Source organism: Podarcis melisellensis (genome assembly GCF_964234715.1).
Source record: "Podarcis melisellensis genome assembly, chromosome: 5".
Taxonomy (NCBI): Eukaryota; Metazoa; Chordata; class Lepidosauria; order Squamata; family Lacertidae; genus Podarcis; species Podarcis melisellensis.
In genome coordinates, this window is record NC_138537.1 from 62027728 (window position 1) to 62048890 (window position 21163).

The 21163-nt window shown below is 41.4% G+C and overlaps 1 protein-coding gene across 1 annotated transcript in view; it reads right to left on the reverse strand.

Annotated features, from left to right (window-relative positions):
- The window catches only part of DNTT (DNA nucleotidylexotransferase), a 137415-nt gene that overhangs the window by 13506 nt on the left and 102746 nt on the right, over positions 1-21163 (reverse strand). Inside the window, exons 10-12 of the mRNA XM_081912795.1 lie at positions 16750-16852; positions 5972-6235; positions 4365-4448 (exon numbers count right to left, since the gene is read on the reverse strand). Coding sequence (XP_081768921.1) covers positions 4365-4448; positions 5972-6235; positions 16750-16852 — 451 coding nt within the window. The remainder of the gene's footprint in view (positions 1-4364; positions 4449-5971; positions 6236-16749; positions 16853-21163) is intronic.

Here is a 21163-nt window from a genome sequence, read left to right on the forward strand (position 1 = left end):
CAGCTGTACCATGTTTAATTCATCAAGATGTTCTCTCAAGACTGACTGCCTCTCTGTTATCACCAAATAATTTTAGCTGAGCATCTGCCAAACTCTAGACTAGAGCATCCAGTTTTGCAAAGAACCATTAAAAGCCCCTCTTTAACTTGGCAAGCAAATCCACTTCTAGAGTTTCTTTGTAATAAAAGCAAGTATGAAACAAAATGTTCTGTGTTCCTACAGAAAGGCAACTGCCTTTAAAAAAATGCAGGGGTTTTTATTTATTTATTTATTTATTTTCAGTAGATAAGCAACATAAACACCGCCTGGAACCCAAAGAGCCTTTTGGAGAGTTACAGGCCATATTCATACGTGACAAGTCAGAGGACCAGTTTCAGATGGCATATATGAATCTGTCTTACACAGAAGAAGCCGACAACTCCCCAAGATTCTAGTTCTGCTACCTATGATTCTTTAACTGGGGTGGGGGTGGGGGTGGAGAACCTTGGGTCCTACAGTGTTGAAAGTAAATGTTTCCCCCCCCCCAAGCTATGAAACTAATCTGGTACAAACAAATGTTACACTGGATAGCAGCAGCAGTGGATCAAACGTCCTCCCTTCACAGAGAGAAGGAATTAGAGTATACAATTTTGCACTGTGAATGGAAATAAACGTTTTACAGTATCTGGAGGCAGCGCATGGAGGGTATAATCTCTACGTGAAGATATAAGAACAGTGCTCTCCCTAAATGTCTCACTGCTAGACATCCAGTTTAGTCAGCTATTACTTGTCCTTCATACTCATGAACCCAGAAAAACCTACCTGGTCAATGTTATAGAGGGCTCATCCAGACTTCCTTTAGTGCCACATTTTTAGACACGGGTACAAGCTTTAAAGCTCCGTGTCTGAAGAGTGGGTATTTGTTTTCCTTTGTCCCAGCACTTTTCCTGGGAAAACTTGTGTTTTACCGCTAAATTGGAGCAAATGGCAATAGGATTTTCCATAGGTTGTCATTTGCTCTGATTCATCCATAAAATGTGGGCCAGGATGAGCCCTGAAAGGATACTAGGTTAGATTGTGATGTAAAACACATCCTGTCTTCTAAAGCTGTGAGCAGCCCAAATGAGTACAGTGGTACCTCAGTTTTCGAATGTCTGTGTTGACGAACATTTCGGTTTTCAAACGCCATAAACCTGCAAGTAAATGCTTCAGTTTTCAAACACGCCTCAGAAGTTGAACATGCCACGCGGCTTCCTCTGAATGCAAAATCCTGTGACCTCGCTGCCGGCTGTAATGGTTATATGGGGTTGCTCGTGCGTAAGTTGCCGCCGCTCCTGGCTAGGTAGCCTAGTTTAACCTTTCCTGGCTGGACAGCCCTTCACTTCATGGCTGTTCAGTCGCTAGCAGAATCCGTCAGTGGGCGGTTCTTGAATTTCTTCCAGCAAAGAAATTCTTTGACGCCAAGTCTACGCCTACTTTCCTTGCGCGGAAGTCTTCTGCGCAGGGTGGGTGTGGGTAGCGGAGGACCTGTGCTCTCCCCGCTGGTCTCCAGCGAAGAGTCCTGGAGCCCTCTCTCCGATTCCCCCATCTGCCCCCCTTCACCCCTGGTGTTACACTGAATTCCTTCCCCAGCTGCTGAGTCCCCTCTCTCCCTGCTTGGCCCTTCTCCGGCATCGCTTGGGAGCCCTGCCTCCACTCCTGTCTCCGATGTCAGTTCCCTGACACCGGCTATTGAGTTTTCGGTTTTCGAATGTTTCAGAACTCAAACAGTCTTCTGGAACAGATGACATTTGAAAACCAAGCTACCACTGTACCTCTTACAAGCTTCTTTCAAGTTGTAAGTGAGATGTGGCCTATTTTCATTAATATTAGAGAAAGGCTGCAACCCTATGCACACTTTCCTATTAGTAAATATCATGAGAGACTGACTTCTGAAGTAAACATTTATAGAATCTTTGTAGAAAACACCATCACCATCATTATTATTCACTGAATTTGTTAGTCACTTTACCTTGACTAGGGAAATCCAAAGTGACTTACACAGGGGCGCCGACTTATAAAAAATATTGGGGGGGCCCATACCGACTTATAAAAAATATTGGGGGGCCCAAGACCTCCAAACCGCTGCTGCTGGGGGAACGAAAGGGGCAAGCCCCGGGTTGCCCCGACCTTAAGTGAACCTGTGAGGGCCCGCCCTTTGCGGCAGCCGATTGGCTGCCGCCGTGGGCGGTGAATATTAATGATGTATCATTTTTGTGCTTCATGCTGTGGCCACAGACATGTGACCTGATGATGAATTTGGGGTGCCCCAATGCAAAAATCCTGAGAATCCCTGTGGATCCATGCTTTGTAACCACGTTTTTGCACCATTGCAGCCCCAGGCAACAGTGGGTGTGTGATTTTTGGGGGGCAGGCTGTAGCCATGGACATGCTATGTGATCTGTTGGTGAATTTGGGGTGACCCAATGCAAAGATCCTGAGGATCCATGTGGATCCGTGCTTTTTAACCACATTTTAAGTGGGGAGGGAAGGAAAAACACAGAACGGACAAGGAGCACGAGAGGGGTGTGCAGAGAAGCAGCTGGCTAAGAATGCAGGGGAGGGGTATAACGGCAGGGAGGAAAGGAAGGCAAAAGTTTTCCCTCACCTACCCACCCAAGCCAGCCAGCTCGCATGCGCGCGCTCTCTCGCGCTCTCTCTCTCTCTCTCTCTCTCTCTCTCTCTCTCCCTCCTGCATGTTTTCAGCCCTCTCCTTGCCTGGAGGGGAGGGGCTTTCCCTGCTCTTTGTTCCGTTTGAGCAAACACAGCAAGGAAACAGAGGAGGGTGGGCAGTAAGACCCTGAGGCAGAATGCAGGAAAGCAGCCGCTTCCTCTTTTTGAGGGAAAAATACGGTAATAATTTTCTTAAATTATTGGGGGGGCGTAGCTCCCCCAAACGAATTTTTGAGGGGGCTCGGGCCCCCTCAGGCCCCATGGAGTCGGCGCCTATGGACTTACAACCAACCAACCAGACCAAAAAAACCTCACATAGATACATTAAAACCAGGAGGGAAAAGATATACATTAAAAACATCCTGCCAACTTCTAAATGGCCATAGATTAAAGGCCGAAGGTCTGGCTATAGAGGAAAGTTCTGTTATGCTCCGTTCTTCCTCAGAGCAGTTTACCTCTGGTTCTCAGACTAGCTGTGTTTCAACAGCCAAACTGCACTATTGGCCTTTCAAGAATATTCTCTAGGCTTTGCTCTATTTTTATGAGAGTACATCTCCCTTCTTTGTGTGAGGTTTGTATAATTACTTAAGTCTCTGTTTGCAAGAACAATGTAAGCTCATATAATATATTCCCTTGAGGATTAAAGAAACTAGGAAAATGAGAATGGGGGCCTTTTCTTCTCTCAGGCTCCAGCTTCTATTTAAAAGCTATTATTATCTAACTACATGTTTGAGTGGCAAGGCTTCGGTTTTCAAATCCATTTAGCTAAATCAGATGAAAATGTTTCCATAGGTTGGCTAAGTGAAATTTATCCGTGATGGGCAAAGCAATCACTTTCCAAACTATGATTACTTCCTGACGGGGAGCTTCACTCCCCAACATGAAATCAAACAGATGCATTAGAAGTGGGCGGCAAAACAGACACGGGTCCAACTTTTGAAAGAAAGATAGCTATCAGTCGCTGGTTTCATTTGGATGATCAGACTTCATCAGATACCTTCATCAGATACCATCAGATATGAAGGATTTTTGTGTACCCACACATAGCTGTGTTGCCCCTCCTTTTTCAGAAGCAGTGAAACAAGCCAGAAAACTGCAGTTAACTATGGTTTCCCATTGCATCCAAAACTGAGAACAACACTTCATGGTTTCCAAACAAGCCAGGCTATCCAGCCAAATTTAAACCATGGCTTCATATCCTGGTTTATTTGGAAGCCATTAACCATAATTTCCAGGTTTCGGTATAGCAGGAGACTATAGTTAACTGCAGTTTTCTGACTTGTTTCACTCTTTGGCTAAGGGATGAGTGAATCATCTGCATGTGGATGCAGGAGGTTTATTCATATCTCAGTTTATTAAGCTGCGAAATCACTGACGTGTGGCCATTGCATCAGCAAACATAAATAAAAATATATAGTTTATTTGCACTTTTTGCATACTGCTGCTCTTGTGAAATATTTCACAGTAATTGCTTACTGACCTTTAATTAACCTAGCAATAAGAGGTCTATTGGCAGCCATTATGGTTTTCTGGGAGTTAACATTCTTACTGAAAGAATTGGATGCCACTGTTTGATACGACTGGGTTGAGCCAAGACAGACAGCACACAACATAAGGGAAGCTTTATGAATTCAACAATGCTATTTGAAAGTGTGGGGAGAGAGAGAGAATACCTTGGTTTTATCATATAACGCGTGATTATCCAGCATCATTTTCTTTTCGTGGGTAGCGTATCTCCGCAGGTCACGTTCAAATTGCTACACAGACAGAAAAATAGCAACGATATGATAATAAACCAAAATGAATCTCCAAATTCAAACTCGCTGAAATGACACCTTTTAAGAAGAAATGGTGTTTTCTGATTTCAGTAAAGGGGAAAAGATGCATTCACAGCATACGATTTACCAAAGGCTCGTGTTGCAACACACTTCCCTGACTTGAAATTGATGCATTCAACAGATCTCCATCAATTTTGGCTACTTTGAAATACTGGAGTAAGACTGATTCTTTAGAGCCGGCATTAAAAGAATGGGGAAGGCAAAGTCGCCATCTACAAGGAAGTCTGTCAGGATCCCATTACTGTACAGATAACATTAAGAAATATGAAATTGCGATCATACATTACCCTCTTCTCTGTAATGAATGTAGCCTGCAGTTCATGCGAGTTCCATAATGGATGCTCACCCAGAGGGACTGTCTTTTGACATGTAATACTACATCACATTAGCTTTGTCTGATACTAACTGCCTTGCCGATTGTTATAGTTTTATAAGAAGAGATAGTTTAATTTAAACACATACTGGACTCCATTTGCTTGTGACTCACACAATTTGTCTGAGTCTAAAAAGCTTAAGTGTTTGCACTTTTCCAGTGAGCACAGAAGTTTGCAAAGTGCTTGGCTGCAGCTATCTGCCTAAAGGCATTCACGCTGCTGCCAAAGGAACACACTGAACATAGCATTGTTTTCAGGCTTATATAGCATTCCAGTGCATGTCTGTTCAGAAATAAGTCCTATAGAGTTTGATGGGGCTCATTAATATCTGTTATTTCTTGAAAGGAGCAGTAACGGGACATATCAGGTTCTCTGTCACAAACATGAATACTATGCAATATGGAAAGGGAGACATTAGGGTTTTCCAGTTCTGGTGCTTTCATTAAGGGGTCTTAGAAACTAGAAATTCCATTTTTAAAAGGATAACAATACTCAGCTGTCTTTTCAAAGAAGTACATTTGTAGTTCTCATGGTTGTTTGAGAATGTTTGGGAAATGTTAGCCACAATCTCGGGGAAAATAAATGTCTAGAGAATGGTCCCAGATGGCTCATCATTTGCTGAAATATTTCAAATTCCACAAATCCCCAATGTGCCAAAGATTCATGATTAATTTTAAAATTAGGACTGATTTTTTAACAACTGCATTTTCTAACAATGTAAACAATTTCTTAACACCTAGCACAACCTAGTATGGAGCCAGTACTGTGTAAAGGACAGAGAACTGAACCTGCACCGGGGTGATCTGGGTTCAAATCCCCAATAAGCTAAAAAGCTCAATGACAAAACTTGGTCAGGTCACTATTTCTCAGACTAGTCAGAAAATAAAAGAGCACTCTCAATTCTTTGGTAGAAGAATGATAGACACATTTTAAAATAAATAACCCCCACTGTGGACAATGGGAAACATTAGAAAATGAAATATTGTTCAGATATCTGGATCTTCCTATTATGCTGCAAATATCAGAATTTCGGCTGAGGTTTCAAATTAAGGAAGGGAGGTTACTTACCCTAGATCCACTCCATCCTAAGAGTGCAAATGCGTATTGTTCAAAGGGGCTTACAACGAGATCCACACGAATTGCTTTCCAGTCCTTCTTTCCTTCCTCAGCAGAAGCAACTGATATAACAGAGTTGCCAAAGTCCACTTTTCCCTTGGGTAATTTTAAAATTATAAAGCACTTCTGAAAATTATCTAAACCATCAACTTTTTTGCTCGGCAGCTTTTTCTTCTCAAATGTAGATTCAATGAGATCATAGTATAAGACCAATCCCTAGAAAGAACACACAATTCAGATAATTAATTAATAGCTGAAATCAGAAGACTAGTAATGTAGGTTAATGCTCAATGGACAGCAAGTCTTAGGACCACCACACAACTATCTGAGAGTCATCTTGCCCCAAGAGGCGGAGAAAGAGAAGACATAACAGCCTAATGAGAGGCCTCTCCATCCAGCTTTCCATTGTTCCAGCTGAGATGGTCACTTCCTCCTCCAACCATAACCATAAGGACAATCTCACTCTGAGTGGATGGGTAAAGGGAAAGCAGAACAACAATCTAGACAACCATTTAGTTCCCACTAGATGAAGGGGCCTTTCCCTTCTTCAAACAACACCTAGAGCAGCCTTTCTCAACCTGTGGGTCCCCAAATGTTGTTTAACTACAACTCCCATCACCCTCCCATCACCGCTGACCTAGAGACACAACTTTTCTGGAAATTTTGGAGCCATGGAGAGTTTTCTAGGTGGTGGTGGAAAAGAAGGATTTTTGAGGGGGGGATAAAAATATGCATTTCTTATTTTTACAGCCCTTTAACTTATCAGAAGTCACTTTGTTATTTCTAACATTTCAGTTTACATCCATGCCAATCACCTGCATATTGGCAACCACCACTATTCTACCAGCAGGATGCAAGTTGTGCTCTATCTGTGGGGTTTTCAAGAGAACCTTTATTGAGCCATTTCTACCCATTTTTGTCATCTGCTGCAATGTTGCTGTTGCTTTTGAATTTTGTTTTCTGAATCTCTTTCCTGTGACATGTTGCAGTGCATTCTGATGCCTCAGTTGGGCAATCTCTCTTCTGCTTGTGTTCCTGCAAAGCTGCTGCCAGGGGAGTTGGAAGAGTCACCGCTGTGCTAGATGGGCAAATGACATAAGACTGTTTCCTATGTTCCTGCCAACAAACAGCTCTTCCCCGCTCCACCCCTTCCCTCTTTAAATTAGATTTCAAATCTGTAGGTGATGGTTCATAAGTTTATATATGCAGATCATTCCAATCTTAAGCTCATGGAATGCAATATGTAATTAGCTCCACCCCCTGAAGCAGCACCTGGTTCTGACCCAGCCCACTACAGTGGTACCTTGGTTTACAACCATAATCCGTTCCGGAGGTCCGGTTGTAAACCCAAAAAGGTTGTAACCCAAGGCATGCTTTCGCCAGTGGGGCCTCCCCCCCAAAATTGGTTGTAATAAAAAAAGGGGGGACACACAAACTTCCAATTTTGACGTGGTTGTAATCCAAAATGGTTGCAAACCAAGGTACCACTGTATTTTGGTCTGACTCTGGACAGTAAAAAAACAAAGCAGATCTCACAAATCTGAGTCTTCCCACTTGTTCCAGGCACAAAATCCCATCGCTGTGATTTTAATTTTTAACCACATTTCTGCAGATACCAAGAGAAACCCCTGAAATGATTCATTCATTACAGCAATCTTCACTTCCAGTTTTGTGGCTTGGACCCTTCCAGAGAGCACTTCACTCCCTTAATCCAGGCAATTATAGGCCATTAAATAAGTTAGCAATAAAACATAGGTATGAAACATTCTTTCTCCCTTGCTGATTTAATAATATAAACTCAAGTGGATACGGTTTCAGAATCTGTGGATGGTGCTGTGTGGCAAATATGATGAGAAAGGCATTTTAGGAATGAATGCCTCTAAGTTATTCTTTACTGCCTCCCTATCATTAAATGGCTTAGCAATTTGTAGAAGTAAGTAAGAACACACAAAGGCTAGAAACCTGCAAATAACCATATCATTGCTTTTCTTTTTCTTTCTTTTTCTTTTTTAAAATGCAATTAGGCAACAGTTACACGGATGCTGACTTCAGCAAGCAATTGAAATCTGACTCAAAGTCAGAATGCAACTTCTAAACAGTAATCAAGGCCTAGTATATATCCATTGAGACAATGTTTCTGATTAACTTAATTTGACGAGGCACCGGACAATACCCTTGTTTCACATAACACAGCTGAAGCAGCACTTCTCTAGGTTACAAATGGGGCCTTTTGTGAAGGCAGCTAGCCGTGAAAATCTTAAAATGCTCTAATCTGAGCATTGTAGTCTACAGAATATGAAATAAACAACACTTTTATGTCAGTTCCTCAAGCATCTCTCTCTACTCCCACCCCCATTTTAATATTCCTGCACTTGCAAAGGACTATATGCCAGATTTAAATTTTAACTGAGGGTTATCATACAGACCATTTTAACATGGAGTTCAATTGTTCTGCTCAGTGTTAATACAAGGCAGTATTTCTGGCCTTTGGATAGACTTTTTAACATTAAAAAATGAAAAGTTTTTTCTTATATAAACCAACTGTTTGTCAAAATTGCCAGTTTTGTGTCAATTGCACTAGTTTAAACATTGAAAAGGTTCCTCATTTTTTGAGGAATAAAATTCTGGGAGCTACTGCAGGGTTAGCTTATTATCTAGACTAATAGGGTGCCATTCAGAATGTGTCAAGTCACCTTACAGCCTTTGTGAAGACTTGAAATTGTTTCAGCCATTTTGTATTATGTTTTTAGGGTTTTGTGGTCTATTTTCAAGGTTTGGGATGGGGAAACCATTTCATAAAGTGTTGTATAATGGACAGATGGCATAATGATGTTATTATGTGATTGTATTTATGGATTCCAAACTGCATTCCTATTTTGTTTGCTGTGACTCACCTAGAAGCTTCAGTTTAGGTGACATACAGATTTAATTAATAGAAATGTGGTTCTTTTAGATATGGGCTGCTCTATGCAAGGGGTGGAACATTCACAAGTTCAAGAGAAGAGAATGAATCCTAAATACTTGAAGACACAGAAACATAACAAATTTTGTAAAATGTAAACTTAACCAGGTCTGTACTCCCCTTTGGATTGAGTAAAAGGGTGGGAAGTGGAGTTGAGATAATGTAAAACTAGCAAATGGCATTGGGTAGAGAGAAAAGTGTAGGGAAAGTTAGAGTCACAATTAGGGTGCTATGAAGAGATGGCAGAAAGCAGTCAGAAGGCTGGAGTTGATGCAAACTCCCAAAAAATCACAAGTGAAGAGCAGCATTTGTTATTCCAGTGGACAGACAAATCTGGGACTCAGGTCCACCTTCTGCCACTGCCATCCAGCAAGCTCCAGGGAGCAGTGAAGCTGGAACTTCAGGGTCAATCCTAGGGTCCCTTGTGCCCTTGGAAAGGAACTGTATGCGAGGGGGGACACTATCTCTTGTGGCCTTGGTACAGAGTTCCACCAAGGCACCCAGAGGAGCCTGCATGACTAACCTGGCCACCCAGAGAAGCAGAGGTTCTAGCCACTCTGAGACAGAGTGGAGAGGCTTGGTTTTTGCATGCACACACACACACTGGGCCTGCACCCTTGGCAGGGGCCAACCTACCCAACCCTAAGGTACGCTCCTGAGAAAACCCATGCTCACTTATCTCTTAAAGGAAATGTGTATTAAATGGAACAAACTGTGAAGGCAGACCCCATGTGGTGAGCCTGAGTTGGAAACTTAGTGGTTTAGCTGGAGCAAGCTAGATTCTTCCCTGTGCTGGCTATCTTGACCTGAATGCCTTACAAATCATACTCAATGAAGTTGTGGCTTTCTCATCCCAGAGCCTTGTGTTTGTCTCTTCATTTCCATTGCTGCAGCAAATGCAGGCATATTAACCATCCAAGACATGATAAATTATTAGTAGTTGATATACTACTGGCCCTGCTTTGTAAGCCCTCACCCAGCAGAGTTTACACTAAAAGAAAAAAGCCTAGAGAGGCATCGTTCATCATCACAACATCTTAGAGCATGCCAGGCCTCAGCGAGTGTAAAATGGCAACGTTCCATTGGCTCCCAGAGACATTGTGCCAAGTCAGACCAGCTGAGGATTTGACCTAGACTCTCTTTCTAGCATAGCTTGACAAGCACAAATGCATCCATCTTTAGACAGCTGCTAAATCAGTCGGCATGAGTGAGACTGTAATTGTTTCACGTAGCAGGAAACCACTGTTCTAGCAACAAGAACAGGAGAAAATTATTAGGCTGGAAAAAATTACAAACTGCATAATTTTAGGGTCCATCTAATGTGCAAATCCCAAACTATCATTTAAGAGTTTGTTTTCAGTGACCAAGTTACAGCTTTATCCAAAATTGATTGTGCTGCAGAAAAAAAAAATTGCCTTCAGTCTGTGCTAGTAAAACTATTAAGATGACTGAAAAAGAGTTTTTAGCACCACTAGATTTTCAGACCAGCCATTCAGTTAGGTATGAAGACCTTTCTCCTCCCACCCATTCACCCTAAGGAAGTTTGTGGTTCGAGGGCCCGACCCCCGCAAAGTGAAATGAAGACACAAGGACACATGATATAAGGTTAATGGGCTAGAAAAGGCCACAACTTTATTGATTACAGCAATGAAAAGGTATTGGCTTAGGCATTGGATCGAAACAAGTGGGTTTATTCACCAGGGGTTCATCACCTGTTGATGCTAATTCAACTATAGGCTCACCCCTGCTGTCACCGCGGGTCGTGCCATGGCCTCCCGCCAAGCAGGCATCGGACAGAATACACGACCGCCAGATTCCTTTAACGGAATACCCCTAAAAATTGAAGGCATAGGCGATGGCCACACCTAGCACTTCGACACACCACAACACATTATTCCAATGCCTAACCTACCCACCAATACCACAAAAGTTGTGACGATTGCTACGAGGTAGGCAAAAAAACCAAAAAGCCTAGTGCCAAATGGAAAAACTCCTACCAGGCCCCCCGGGCAACCAGGGCGACCAACCTAAGGTCCATAGCAAGGCCAATGACCTAAGCCCTAACTAAAAGGGAGTGGAGGGTGGGTGACTCGTGATGGGACGACGACGAGGAATGAGGAATGAGGCCAGGGAAAGGCTGACGCTGCAGCAAAAGGCTGCTGAACACGCCCCCACCGCGGCACCTGGTTGGGTAGCCACCGGGGGGTCGTGAGCACCAGCCAGGTGAGCTGGAGGCAGGGGGCAACGCCCCCTGCTGGGCGGTGCTCGGGCTCCCGCCCACAACCACTCCCCTCTCTTTCAGGGAGGAGAGTCTTTGCAATTAAAAACCTGTTCTAATTTAAGGCAAGGCAATTTACACACAGATGAAAAAACCTAAGGATAAAACCATGCTAATCCAGGCATTTCTTTTTAATCACAATAGTTAAACAATTATAGGATAAAATTCCAAGAACCCATGTATATTTGTATCCTGCTTTTCCACAAAATGGATATCAAGGTAGCCCAAATCAATGCTGCTACTACTACGATAAAATAATAAAATACAATATGAGAAGCATAAAAAAACAAGGCAGGTAAAACACAAAATATACCATTGCTGACTATGTAAAATAAGAGAAATTATACAAATTTACCCAAAGTGCATAAATGAATTCAGTTTTCCTTGGTGACAAATATTATTTCAGCCCTGAATATAGGTAGCCCTGGTGATATTACACCAGTGGCATAGAAATAACTCCAGTGATTTTAGAAGGATATACAGCAGCTTTGACACGTGGAAACCCACAACACTGAAGCTCAAAGAGCTCCATGAACACACATTTAATTGAAGTTGTTTTCAGAGTACTCTGAAGACAATAGCTAAAAGCCTATAGATTTCCAATAGGACTCAAGATATTGATTTGAAGCCAAGGGCTATGCTTACAAAACAAAAGACATTATCCAGATGCAAGACTACCATTGACTTTCAATGGTGATTACTTTGGATATTATGCTTCATATTTCCGTTCTGAGGAAGCACATTATATGTAGCGTGCAGTGGGGGAGAGGCAGATCAATGTCTCCTTCGAGCGACGGAGCCTGGTAGTACAGATCATAAAAGCAGGACAAGAGAGAGCGTGGCTAGACAGTGGGAATAGAGAGGCCACATTTTTGCTCTTGAGGTCTGTATTCCTTCAAGGGGGTCCTTCCTATCAGAGGGTCATGACGACTATGGGTAGAGTCGGAGCTAAGATTGGACAGGGCCACGATCTTTTATCTCTCATTTCTCTACCACCCTTTACTAAAGACATATAATTCTCCTACTCCAGGCCTCCTCGAGAGGGGTATTCTGACTGTGACACCAACTCCTAGAGGCCTTTATGTTATTATCCCAAGCTATGCACTGAAATATAACACCAAATATGAAGGCTCTCTCAACATTTGCTTTTGTTGTTGGCATCTGTCTGTCTAGAGAGACAATGGAGTGTGCCTCCAGGGGTGAAGTGAAACCACTGGAGAATCACAGTGCCTGCTGTGGCCGCAGAGACCAGTAATTTGGTACTGCTGCCTCCCACGTTGTTTCTGCTGCGTTACCGGCACTGAAGTGACCTCTCTGGGGCGCAACCTGGGCAGTATTACAAAGGTCCTGGGCTGCACATATGACAAGACCCCCACTCTCAGCCTCTCTGATGTGGTCCAAAGGAAAGCAGAGCGATACATTTGGCACTAGCTTAGCTGCAGAGTTGCCGGAAGGAGGCGTACATGACGCCATCCAACCATCTTAGTTCCTGGCAACTCCCAGATCATTGGGTGGAAGAACATTTGCTTTAAAGTGCATCAATATATACTAATGACTGGTCTATAGCATTCCAGATGGCAGCCCACAGCAAATTCATTTTATAAGGCCCATGTGGCATGTTTATAAAAGCATTAATGTAAAAGATAATCCATCAATTGCGATGCAGCTTTTCTGTTTTATTGTTACCCTTTTAAGTTGAGAGGCCCCTTTTTAGCCTCTGTTCCTAGACTCGCTTATCCCCAATGATGCCACATCAAAAAGCATCATAGGCCTGACTTACCCCATTTGTTTTCAACTGCCTTTAAGAGGATGTGACAATGTTAAACTTTCAGCTGAGGAAAAGCAATGCTTCCAAACTACTGAACTGATGGGAGGGGTAGGTTTATTCATTGTTTACAAGTTAAATGCTGCAGAATTCTTTCTCAAGAAAAGAGCTGAAAGAAAGTCAGCACTGTGACCTTAGTGGCTTTCTTTTTGATGCATTTTGGGCTTTGAAGTTGTTGCACGAAAGCAGGAAAGGAGTGAATACAGAGACAGGCTTGCTGTCACAAGTATAAAAGCATGCTTTCCATTTGCATAGCAATCAAAGATGCTTTTCAGAAAAGGCAGGGGGAGTATAGGTCTTTTTGTCTTTTTTTTGCATTTTGATATTTGTTGACAGCCAATTCCTTCAGCCCTGATGGTAGGGAAAGGGCTTAAGAGGACTGAAACAGGGTTGCAATCAGCTGAAAGAATGGGCAGCGAGGCAGCAGGTTCATGCTTTACAAACCATGGAAATTCCCAGGAGAATAATTGATTTCAACTTTCCCAATTGACAGATCACTACGTTATCACATATTCTGCCTTACTGTCCTTGGCTTGGATATTTCATTCTCAACTCAAAGCTTCATTCATGCATCTCTAAGTCTGTGCTGAAAGTGCTGAAAGCACATTCTTTCTACAATGGTTGTTGGCACCCATCTGTCTCTGCTTTGAGAATTACAGTCAGTTTAAAATGAGGTCTATACAGGACTGGCCCTATAATGTGGCATGGAGAAGCAGCCGCCTCAGGTGGTAGAAGTTGCTGATACAACATTCCTTTAAAAAAAAATCTTTATTAAACATTCAACCACATATTTACACAACAATTTACCATGCTGAAATTTATGCATGTACACTACACGGAAAAAGGAAAAATACATTGAAAAATAGAGAAAAAGAAAAAAGAAAATAAAGACTAAAGATAAGAAAGTTAAAATAAACTTCCAATTGTTCTCCAAAAAATGAATCTCATTTGTTATTTTTTACACAGTATCATGTTATTGTACTTTGTTTCCTTAATTTCCTTCGGAGAAAAATTCTTTAGTTTATTATCTATATATTACAAGAATCATTCAAGGTCTGCCAGGAGATTTTTGCTATCATCGTAGTTTTTCAAATATTCTTTAAATACTATCCATTCTTTATTCACCCTCTGCATTGAGTACCCTCTAACTCTCCCCATCATTATTGCCACTTGGATGTATTCTGTCATTTTTACCTGCCATTCTGACTTTGTAGGTATAATTTAACTCTTCAAATTATACAGACTCCTGGCTGCAGATGTTGCATAAATAAAGAGTGGTCTTACTTCTTTCTTGATTTCAGTTGACATTATCCCTAATAAGAAGGCCTCTGGTCTTTTTGTGAATGGGAATTTGAGTATCTTTTTTAATTCATTATATACAATGTCCCAGAACTCTCTGATTTTTTTACATTCCCACCACATAACCGATGCTACATTCCTGTGGCCAGTCCACCTGCCCTGTTGCCTCTGCCACTGTTGGAGAAGCAGCACCAGAAATTCCTGAGGCTAAAACAGAGAGAGTTCAACTCAAATAAATAGGGGATCTCTGAAATTAGAGAAAAACTTTAGCACACAGTAGGACCTTTGAAAGGTACTTGGTGTTCAGCCTTGTAATACTGAAATAGTGAGCACTTAACAGACAGAGCAGTTGGGAAATCTACTGAGAATCATTGAGATGGTGGAAGGTTCAGGTGAGTTCAAAGAAGAAGTAATGATTTGAGTAATGACAATCCTGATAAGAAAATATATAGCAGCCCCAAGCAACTTACTGAGAAGTTGTAAAGTTGGCCTGAGGGCTAAATTAGCAGAGAGAGCAGATCCAATACAGACTCAAATCAGAGAATGTGATGATAAAATCAGAGACCCAGAGCTAAAGTGGCAGATTCAGCTCCTGAGACGAGTTTTCAGTTTCAGAGAGATGCACTAAATCTCAGTAGAGACCAACAGAATGGGGCAGCTTGACTCTAACAAAAAGCACGGCAACTTTCACTTTAAAGGGGATATCCAGAGGGAAGAGAGAACGAAGAATTACAGTATTGATATTCATTCTCTCCTGGTTAGGAGAGATAATAGATATAGAGGAGATCCCACCCTTGGCTATTCATAATGCAATGCAAACAGAATAGCTAGCAGAAAGGAGTCTCATCTCGATAAGCCATCCAAGAAATACAGGAATCAAATTTATGAGCGCTCTGCTGAGAAATGCAGTGTTACAAAAGGCAAGAAGAATATAAAAAATTCTGAAGCTACTGTCCTTGAGAAATTTCCTTTAGCCACTCTCAAAAATGACATGCTTTTAAAATGGTGACTGTGGATCAAACTACAAGCCTGCAGCTATGCATGTGCTTTTTCTCTTAAACTCAAACATAAGTACAAAAGGGCAAATCTGGATGAGGCTCACACAGGGAGGGGAGGTTTAATTATGTCCTCCCTCCCCAGCTGCAGCTGCCTCCACAGCAAATCAAAACAAAACTTTCTCCTAGTACAGTGGTACCTCAGGTTAAGAAATTAGTCTGGAGGTCTGTTCTTAACCTGAAATTGTTCTTAACCTGAAGCACCATTTTAGCTAATGGGGCCTCCCGCTGCCACCACGCCGCCACTTCGCAATTTCTGTTCTCATCCTGAAGCAAAGTTCTTAATCCGAGGTAATATTTCTGGGTTAGCGGAATCTGTAACCTGGAGCATATGTAACCTGAAGTGTATGTCACCAGAGGTACCACTGTATCTGATAGTTACATCATTTATTATTATTTATTATTTATTGAATTTGTATACCACCCTTCATCTGAAGATCACAGGGCAGCTCACAACATAAAAATACAAAATGAGAACACAAAATACATAATAAAACCAAAAACCCCAATAACCTCCCCTTCCCAGCAACACATTTAAAAGGCATTTTAAGATAAATAAATAAGCAAAATCTGGACAATTTAGAAGTATGCTATTTTGTATTGTTGTCTAACAATGACTGTTTTGTTTTGTTTTTATTGCATTAAGGTACACTTATATTGAATTCATGGTATTATGAAACTCATAGAAAATCAAAATCCAGACACTGACCAAACTCTGATTTGTCTTCAGCCAAATTTGTCTTTGTTTTGCTGCATCATGTGCCATTTCAGACCATCCCCTGTGTTTATCCCACCTCCCTCTGATGCCACTATTGCTCAATTCCTACATTGCCTTTTATTTTCAATAACTCATCCTTTTTCTTTTAATAAAAATGCATGTAACTGATATAGACCATAAGGCTTATAAGCAATATCATCACAATATCATTGCTCCCCATTCAGTGACCTGAGGCATTTTGTGATGTCACTGCAATCTGAGTCAGAGGTATAGTGTTGTACAACTGGATTTTACTTAGAAAATAAACTTCAGAGAAAGAATATAGTAGTCATGTATCAACCCAGAGATTCTGCTGGTCATTCTGGCAAGCAAATGAGCAATTAAGTATCTCTGGTCAAGAAACAGCAAGATGAGCAGAATGCAATTAGTACCCTTTTCTATTTAGCACCCCTCGCAAATTAGCACAAGCCAATAAGTGTGATTGAAAAATAACTTCTGGGGTGTTGATCGGAGGAGATAAAGTATTCAACATCTACCTACATTCATCAAGTTGAGAGTGCTGAACACAGTGATCTTACGACAATTTGTCCTACCTGCTTTTTCCAAAAGTCAATCACTAGGTGTAACAATTCATCCTCCTGACTTGATCCTGGAACTGTGATCAAAAAGTCTACATCATGTCCAGCTTTCTTTTCCCTGTCAATAACAAACAAGCAAAGCAGAATAAAACTCAGAGGTGCTCTGTCTTTGGGAGGAAAAAAACACCCATATAACTTTTTGCTGAGATCCAAGTCCAACTTTCAAAGACTCCCCCCACCCAGGCCTTATGAAAACAGCTTGCAGGATAAAATGATAGCAATGTTTCTTAAAACATAATCAAATTGAAATCTCCTATTTCTTTTACAAGGACTGTCACTGTTCTTTGTTAAGCAATAATTTAAAGGGCTTGATGTATTTCATCTCTTATTCAAACTAGATAATACAGATCTTTTGGGGCAAGGTGTGATGTTGCTTCTTTTTCTGTTAATCCTGAAAAAGAAGGCATTAGTCTTCTGTAAAGGAAATAATAATTGAGATACAGATACAGATCTAGACGTGTTTTATTAATCCAAGGCAGTAACTTCTGATAAGCCTGGCAGTCCTGTCACCATCTAACGTTCTGGTTTAAATGTTGATGGACATTTTAATTACAAAAAAAAAAGTGTCTAGTTGCAGGTAATTTTATTCTCTTTCTTTTCTGCTCACAATTCAGGTATTTCTTTCCTTTTACAATATAGGAGTAATGAAGGTCTTTTGTGTTTCAGTATTAATAATAGCTTTAGTGGAGTGCCTCAGATTCTAAGCACATTTATTTATATACCTGTCTGTAGCCAAGTACAGATCTCACCTGCTATTGCCATGGAAGAACAAAGATGAAGCACAAACACGTCTGCAGAGTGTTACTGAGAGGCTTGACCACACTGTCATTTTAAGTATTCCCCCTAACACCTTGGCCCCAGAGAATCCCCATGCTACCTGCAATTGGTACATCATGCAGAGGCTCAAGACAACCAAGAGCAATGTTGTAGTTTGACGCTGAATGATCAATGCAAAACTCTTACTAGTTATTCATACCAGGAAGAGCCCTCCAGAAAATGCAGATATAGTTCTATTCTTCCTGACTTCTAACTAATCAAGTCATAACAGACCAGGCACGAAGTAGTTTGACATATTTACAGGCCTGGTTAAGGAAATTCCATGCTTGGTTTGGCACTGCCACCATTAGTAAGCTGCATTACCACCCGTAAGCAGTGCTTTTTTTTCTTTAAACAAATGTTTAGGGGTACTCTCATTTTCCTACTACCTAAATACATCACAGTACATATGAAGTACTTTCTACTCTTGAAATGCACTATATAAATGCTAACTATTTTTATTAGTTATGTGATGGCTTCCAGAGTGAAGGCTTCATTGTTATCTATAAAGTCGTTTTCTTAAGGCATCATTGTGAAAGTATCACATGAAAAAGGAAGCTGAAGTAATTATCTCTTCGATGCAGTTTAAAGAATAGACGCTCACCATATTTAGCTGGAATTTGACGGAGTGCTATTTCTCCTCCTAGCATATTAGAAAAACTTCACTAATGGAAGGACTCAAACACTCTTTTTGTGAAGCATGACAATCTGTCAAAACCTCGCAAACTATTCAGTAATTTTCATGCTCATATAGAGTTCAAGTGCTTACAGGGGGAAACAATGGACTTCAATTTCTGTTCTTGCCTCCAGGTAAACTATCAGTTTGTTGTAAGCCCCCAACCCTTTGAACTGTAAGAAAAAGAACTAACAAAAAAAGTCACAGGCCTGCAAGATTAAATGCTTACATTAACCAGATATGTGACAAGAAAACATAAACAGAACAAAAAATGCAGTATCTGCAGAGTAAATTCAAGATGCTTTGGAAAGTTCCAGTCTTTAATTTGTCCCCTTATGGCACTCAGACATTTCAGTCCCTCAGAAACAGTTAGATGTTTTAGAATTGTAATTTTTAACCATTCCTTTTAATAACTAAAGATGTTGTCATGGAGGGTTATGCACGCCAGGTTCAATTTCGACTAGAAAGCTATCACTGCCCTTGCTAGGAGAAAGAAGAAAAGATGCACAAATACATATTTTGCACCTCCAAAATATTTTGGCAGTTTTATATTCCTGTTCTTCAATATGATATACAATATATCCTACTTCGAATTGCTTATAGATTTCAGTTGGAAATGATATTTAGGGTGGATATGCTAGCATGATGGTTAGAATTTGTGTGCTATTAAAAATGTTTCACCCTACAATCAGCATTTCAGATGCATCCAAAGCTTTTCATGAACTTCCCTGAATCACATCCTTCAATATCAAAACATTTTAAGAGTTCTGTGATCTGAAAGCACTAAATTATGAAAATAATACGTCATTAAGTATTTCATTACTACAGTGGAACCTTGGGTTACGTACTGTCCTCCTTACGAATGCTTCGGGTAACAAGTTCCGCTAACCCAGAAGTAGATGCCCCTAGTTGCAAACTTTGCCCCGGGATGCGAGCAGCAGTCAAGCGCCGGCGGTGCAGCAGCAGCAGGAGGCCCCATTAGTGAAAGCGCGCCTCATGTTAAGAACAGTTTTGGCTTAAGAACGGACCTCCGGAACGAATTAAGTTCATAACAGGAGGTACCACTGTACTGCAGATGTACAATATGCTCTTCATTTTTTTCAACTATACTAAAAACCATGATGCTCTACATTGCTCCTAAAATAGTCTGGTTTAGTTACACTAAAAAAGGCTCCCACAATATGTGTGTCATAAGTTCAGTGCAAGGGAAGGTTTTTTAATGTTTTGTTGTGTTTTTATATGTGTTGGAAGCCACCCAGAGTGTCTGGGGCAACCCAGTCAGATGGGGGTGGTACCTAAATCATCATCATAATCATCATCATCTGCAAAGATTACAGAGAAGGACATGAGAGCCTATCACAGCATTTAGGGCCAAACTATTCGTGACACAAATCGTATCGTTTGTCCTTGAATGCAGGCCTTTTTCTTCCACAAATTGCCAGTGGTGGGCTGGGGTTGCGTCCAACTGAAACCTTGGTACAGCGTGGTGGAGGACTTTAGCACTCCCTGTTCCCACATTCTCATTCTGGGTTGAAAGTTCTGTGCCAGGAGTTTTCACGGGGAAAAGCTCCCGCTTTCTCCATCCTTCATCCAACCAAGCAATAGGCATGATCACAGTTTGAGGACACCTGAGGAGGGTGTGGAAAAGAGGCAGTGGGCAGTGTGGCCTGGGGAGAGGGAGAGAGAGAGAGTGGTCTAGAGCAGGCTTCCTCAACCTCAGCCCTCCAGATGTTTTTGGCCTACAACTCCCATGCTCCCTAGCTAGCAGGACCAGTGGTCAGGGAAGATGGGAATTGTAGTCTCAAAACATCTGGAGGGCTGAGGTTGAGGAAGCCTGGTCTAGAGCAAGGCAGAAGAGGCCAAGCAGAGAGGCCTGGATGGTTGCTTTCAGTCCCTGACCTGACAGACGCCCCTCCCCTATTCTTGAGCTTCTGGAATCATAGTTCACAGATTACTGATGATGAATAACATTTTGAGCAAAGAGGATGATGAAATAAGTGTTAGATATAAGCAATGTTGCATGCCTCCAGTCAGTTGAGAGCAGGGTTGAGACTAACAGATAGAGGAAAATACATGTTGTGATTTCCTACTCAACCCACAAGCTCTGTACCTCAGCCCCGCTTTCTCCTGCAGGAGAAACCAGCTCTCACCTTGTAGGTTTGAAATCCTTGGAAATTTGAAGAAACTGGAAGTAAAGAATCTCCCCCCCCCCCCTTACTAACAGGCCCTCGGTGTGTTTTATTTATTCTTTTTAAGTAATTTTAGAACGATGTGTGAATGAGGCAGAACAAGTGGTGAAGGGACTGAGCAGAGCCAGCTTCCAAGCTGTTAACACTGCTATAAACCAGAAGCCACCCATTTTATTTTTTAAAAAACCTAAGAATGAGAGCAGTAGCTGGAGTCACATGCCTATTTCACAAATTCAAACTGCATTAGCAGTGCTAATAGATAGCTTTACCTCAATCATTTCAATGCCTATTGAGTAGATGGGTGAGGGAGAATCAACTGAAAAATAGCCTTCAGAAAATGATAGCTATTAGGCAGCTGAAATAATTTAGGGTTATGATGGGTGCTTTTTAAAAAAAATAAGTAAGTTATTTATTCCACAAAGGAGCCAATAATCAGCCAAGAGAATCCCAGACCTCAAACAACTGAGATACTCAGAATGTCATGTGTGGAGTTTGTACAAAGCCTCACATGCAAACACCAACCAAGTTTGGATCTACTTTCTTGAATTTTAAAGAAATATTATATTAGAAGAGACAGTGATAAGTGAAGAGGATGAAATCAGACATGTGGAAATTTTGAAGAACTTTCACAAGTTTGGAGGGCATTGATTGCTTGTCATTCGTACTGGTTACTTAAAGAGTTGGGTTT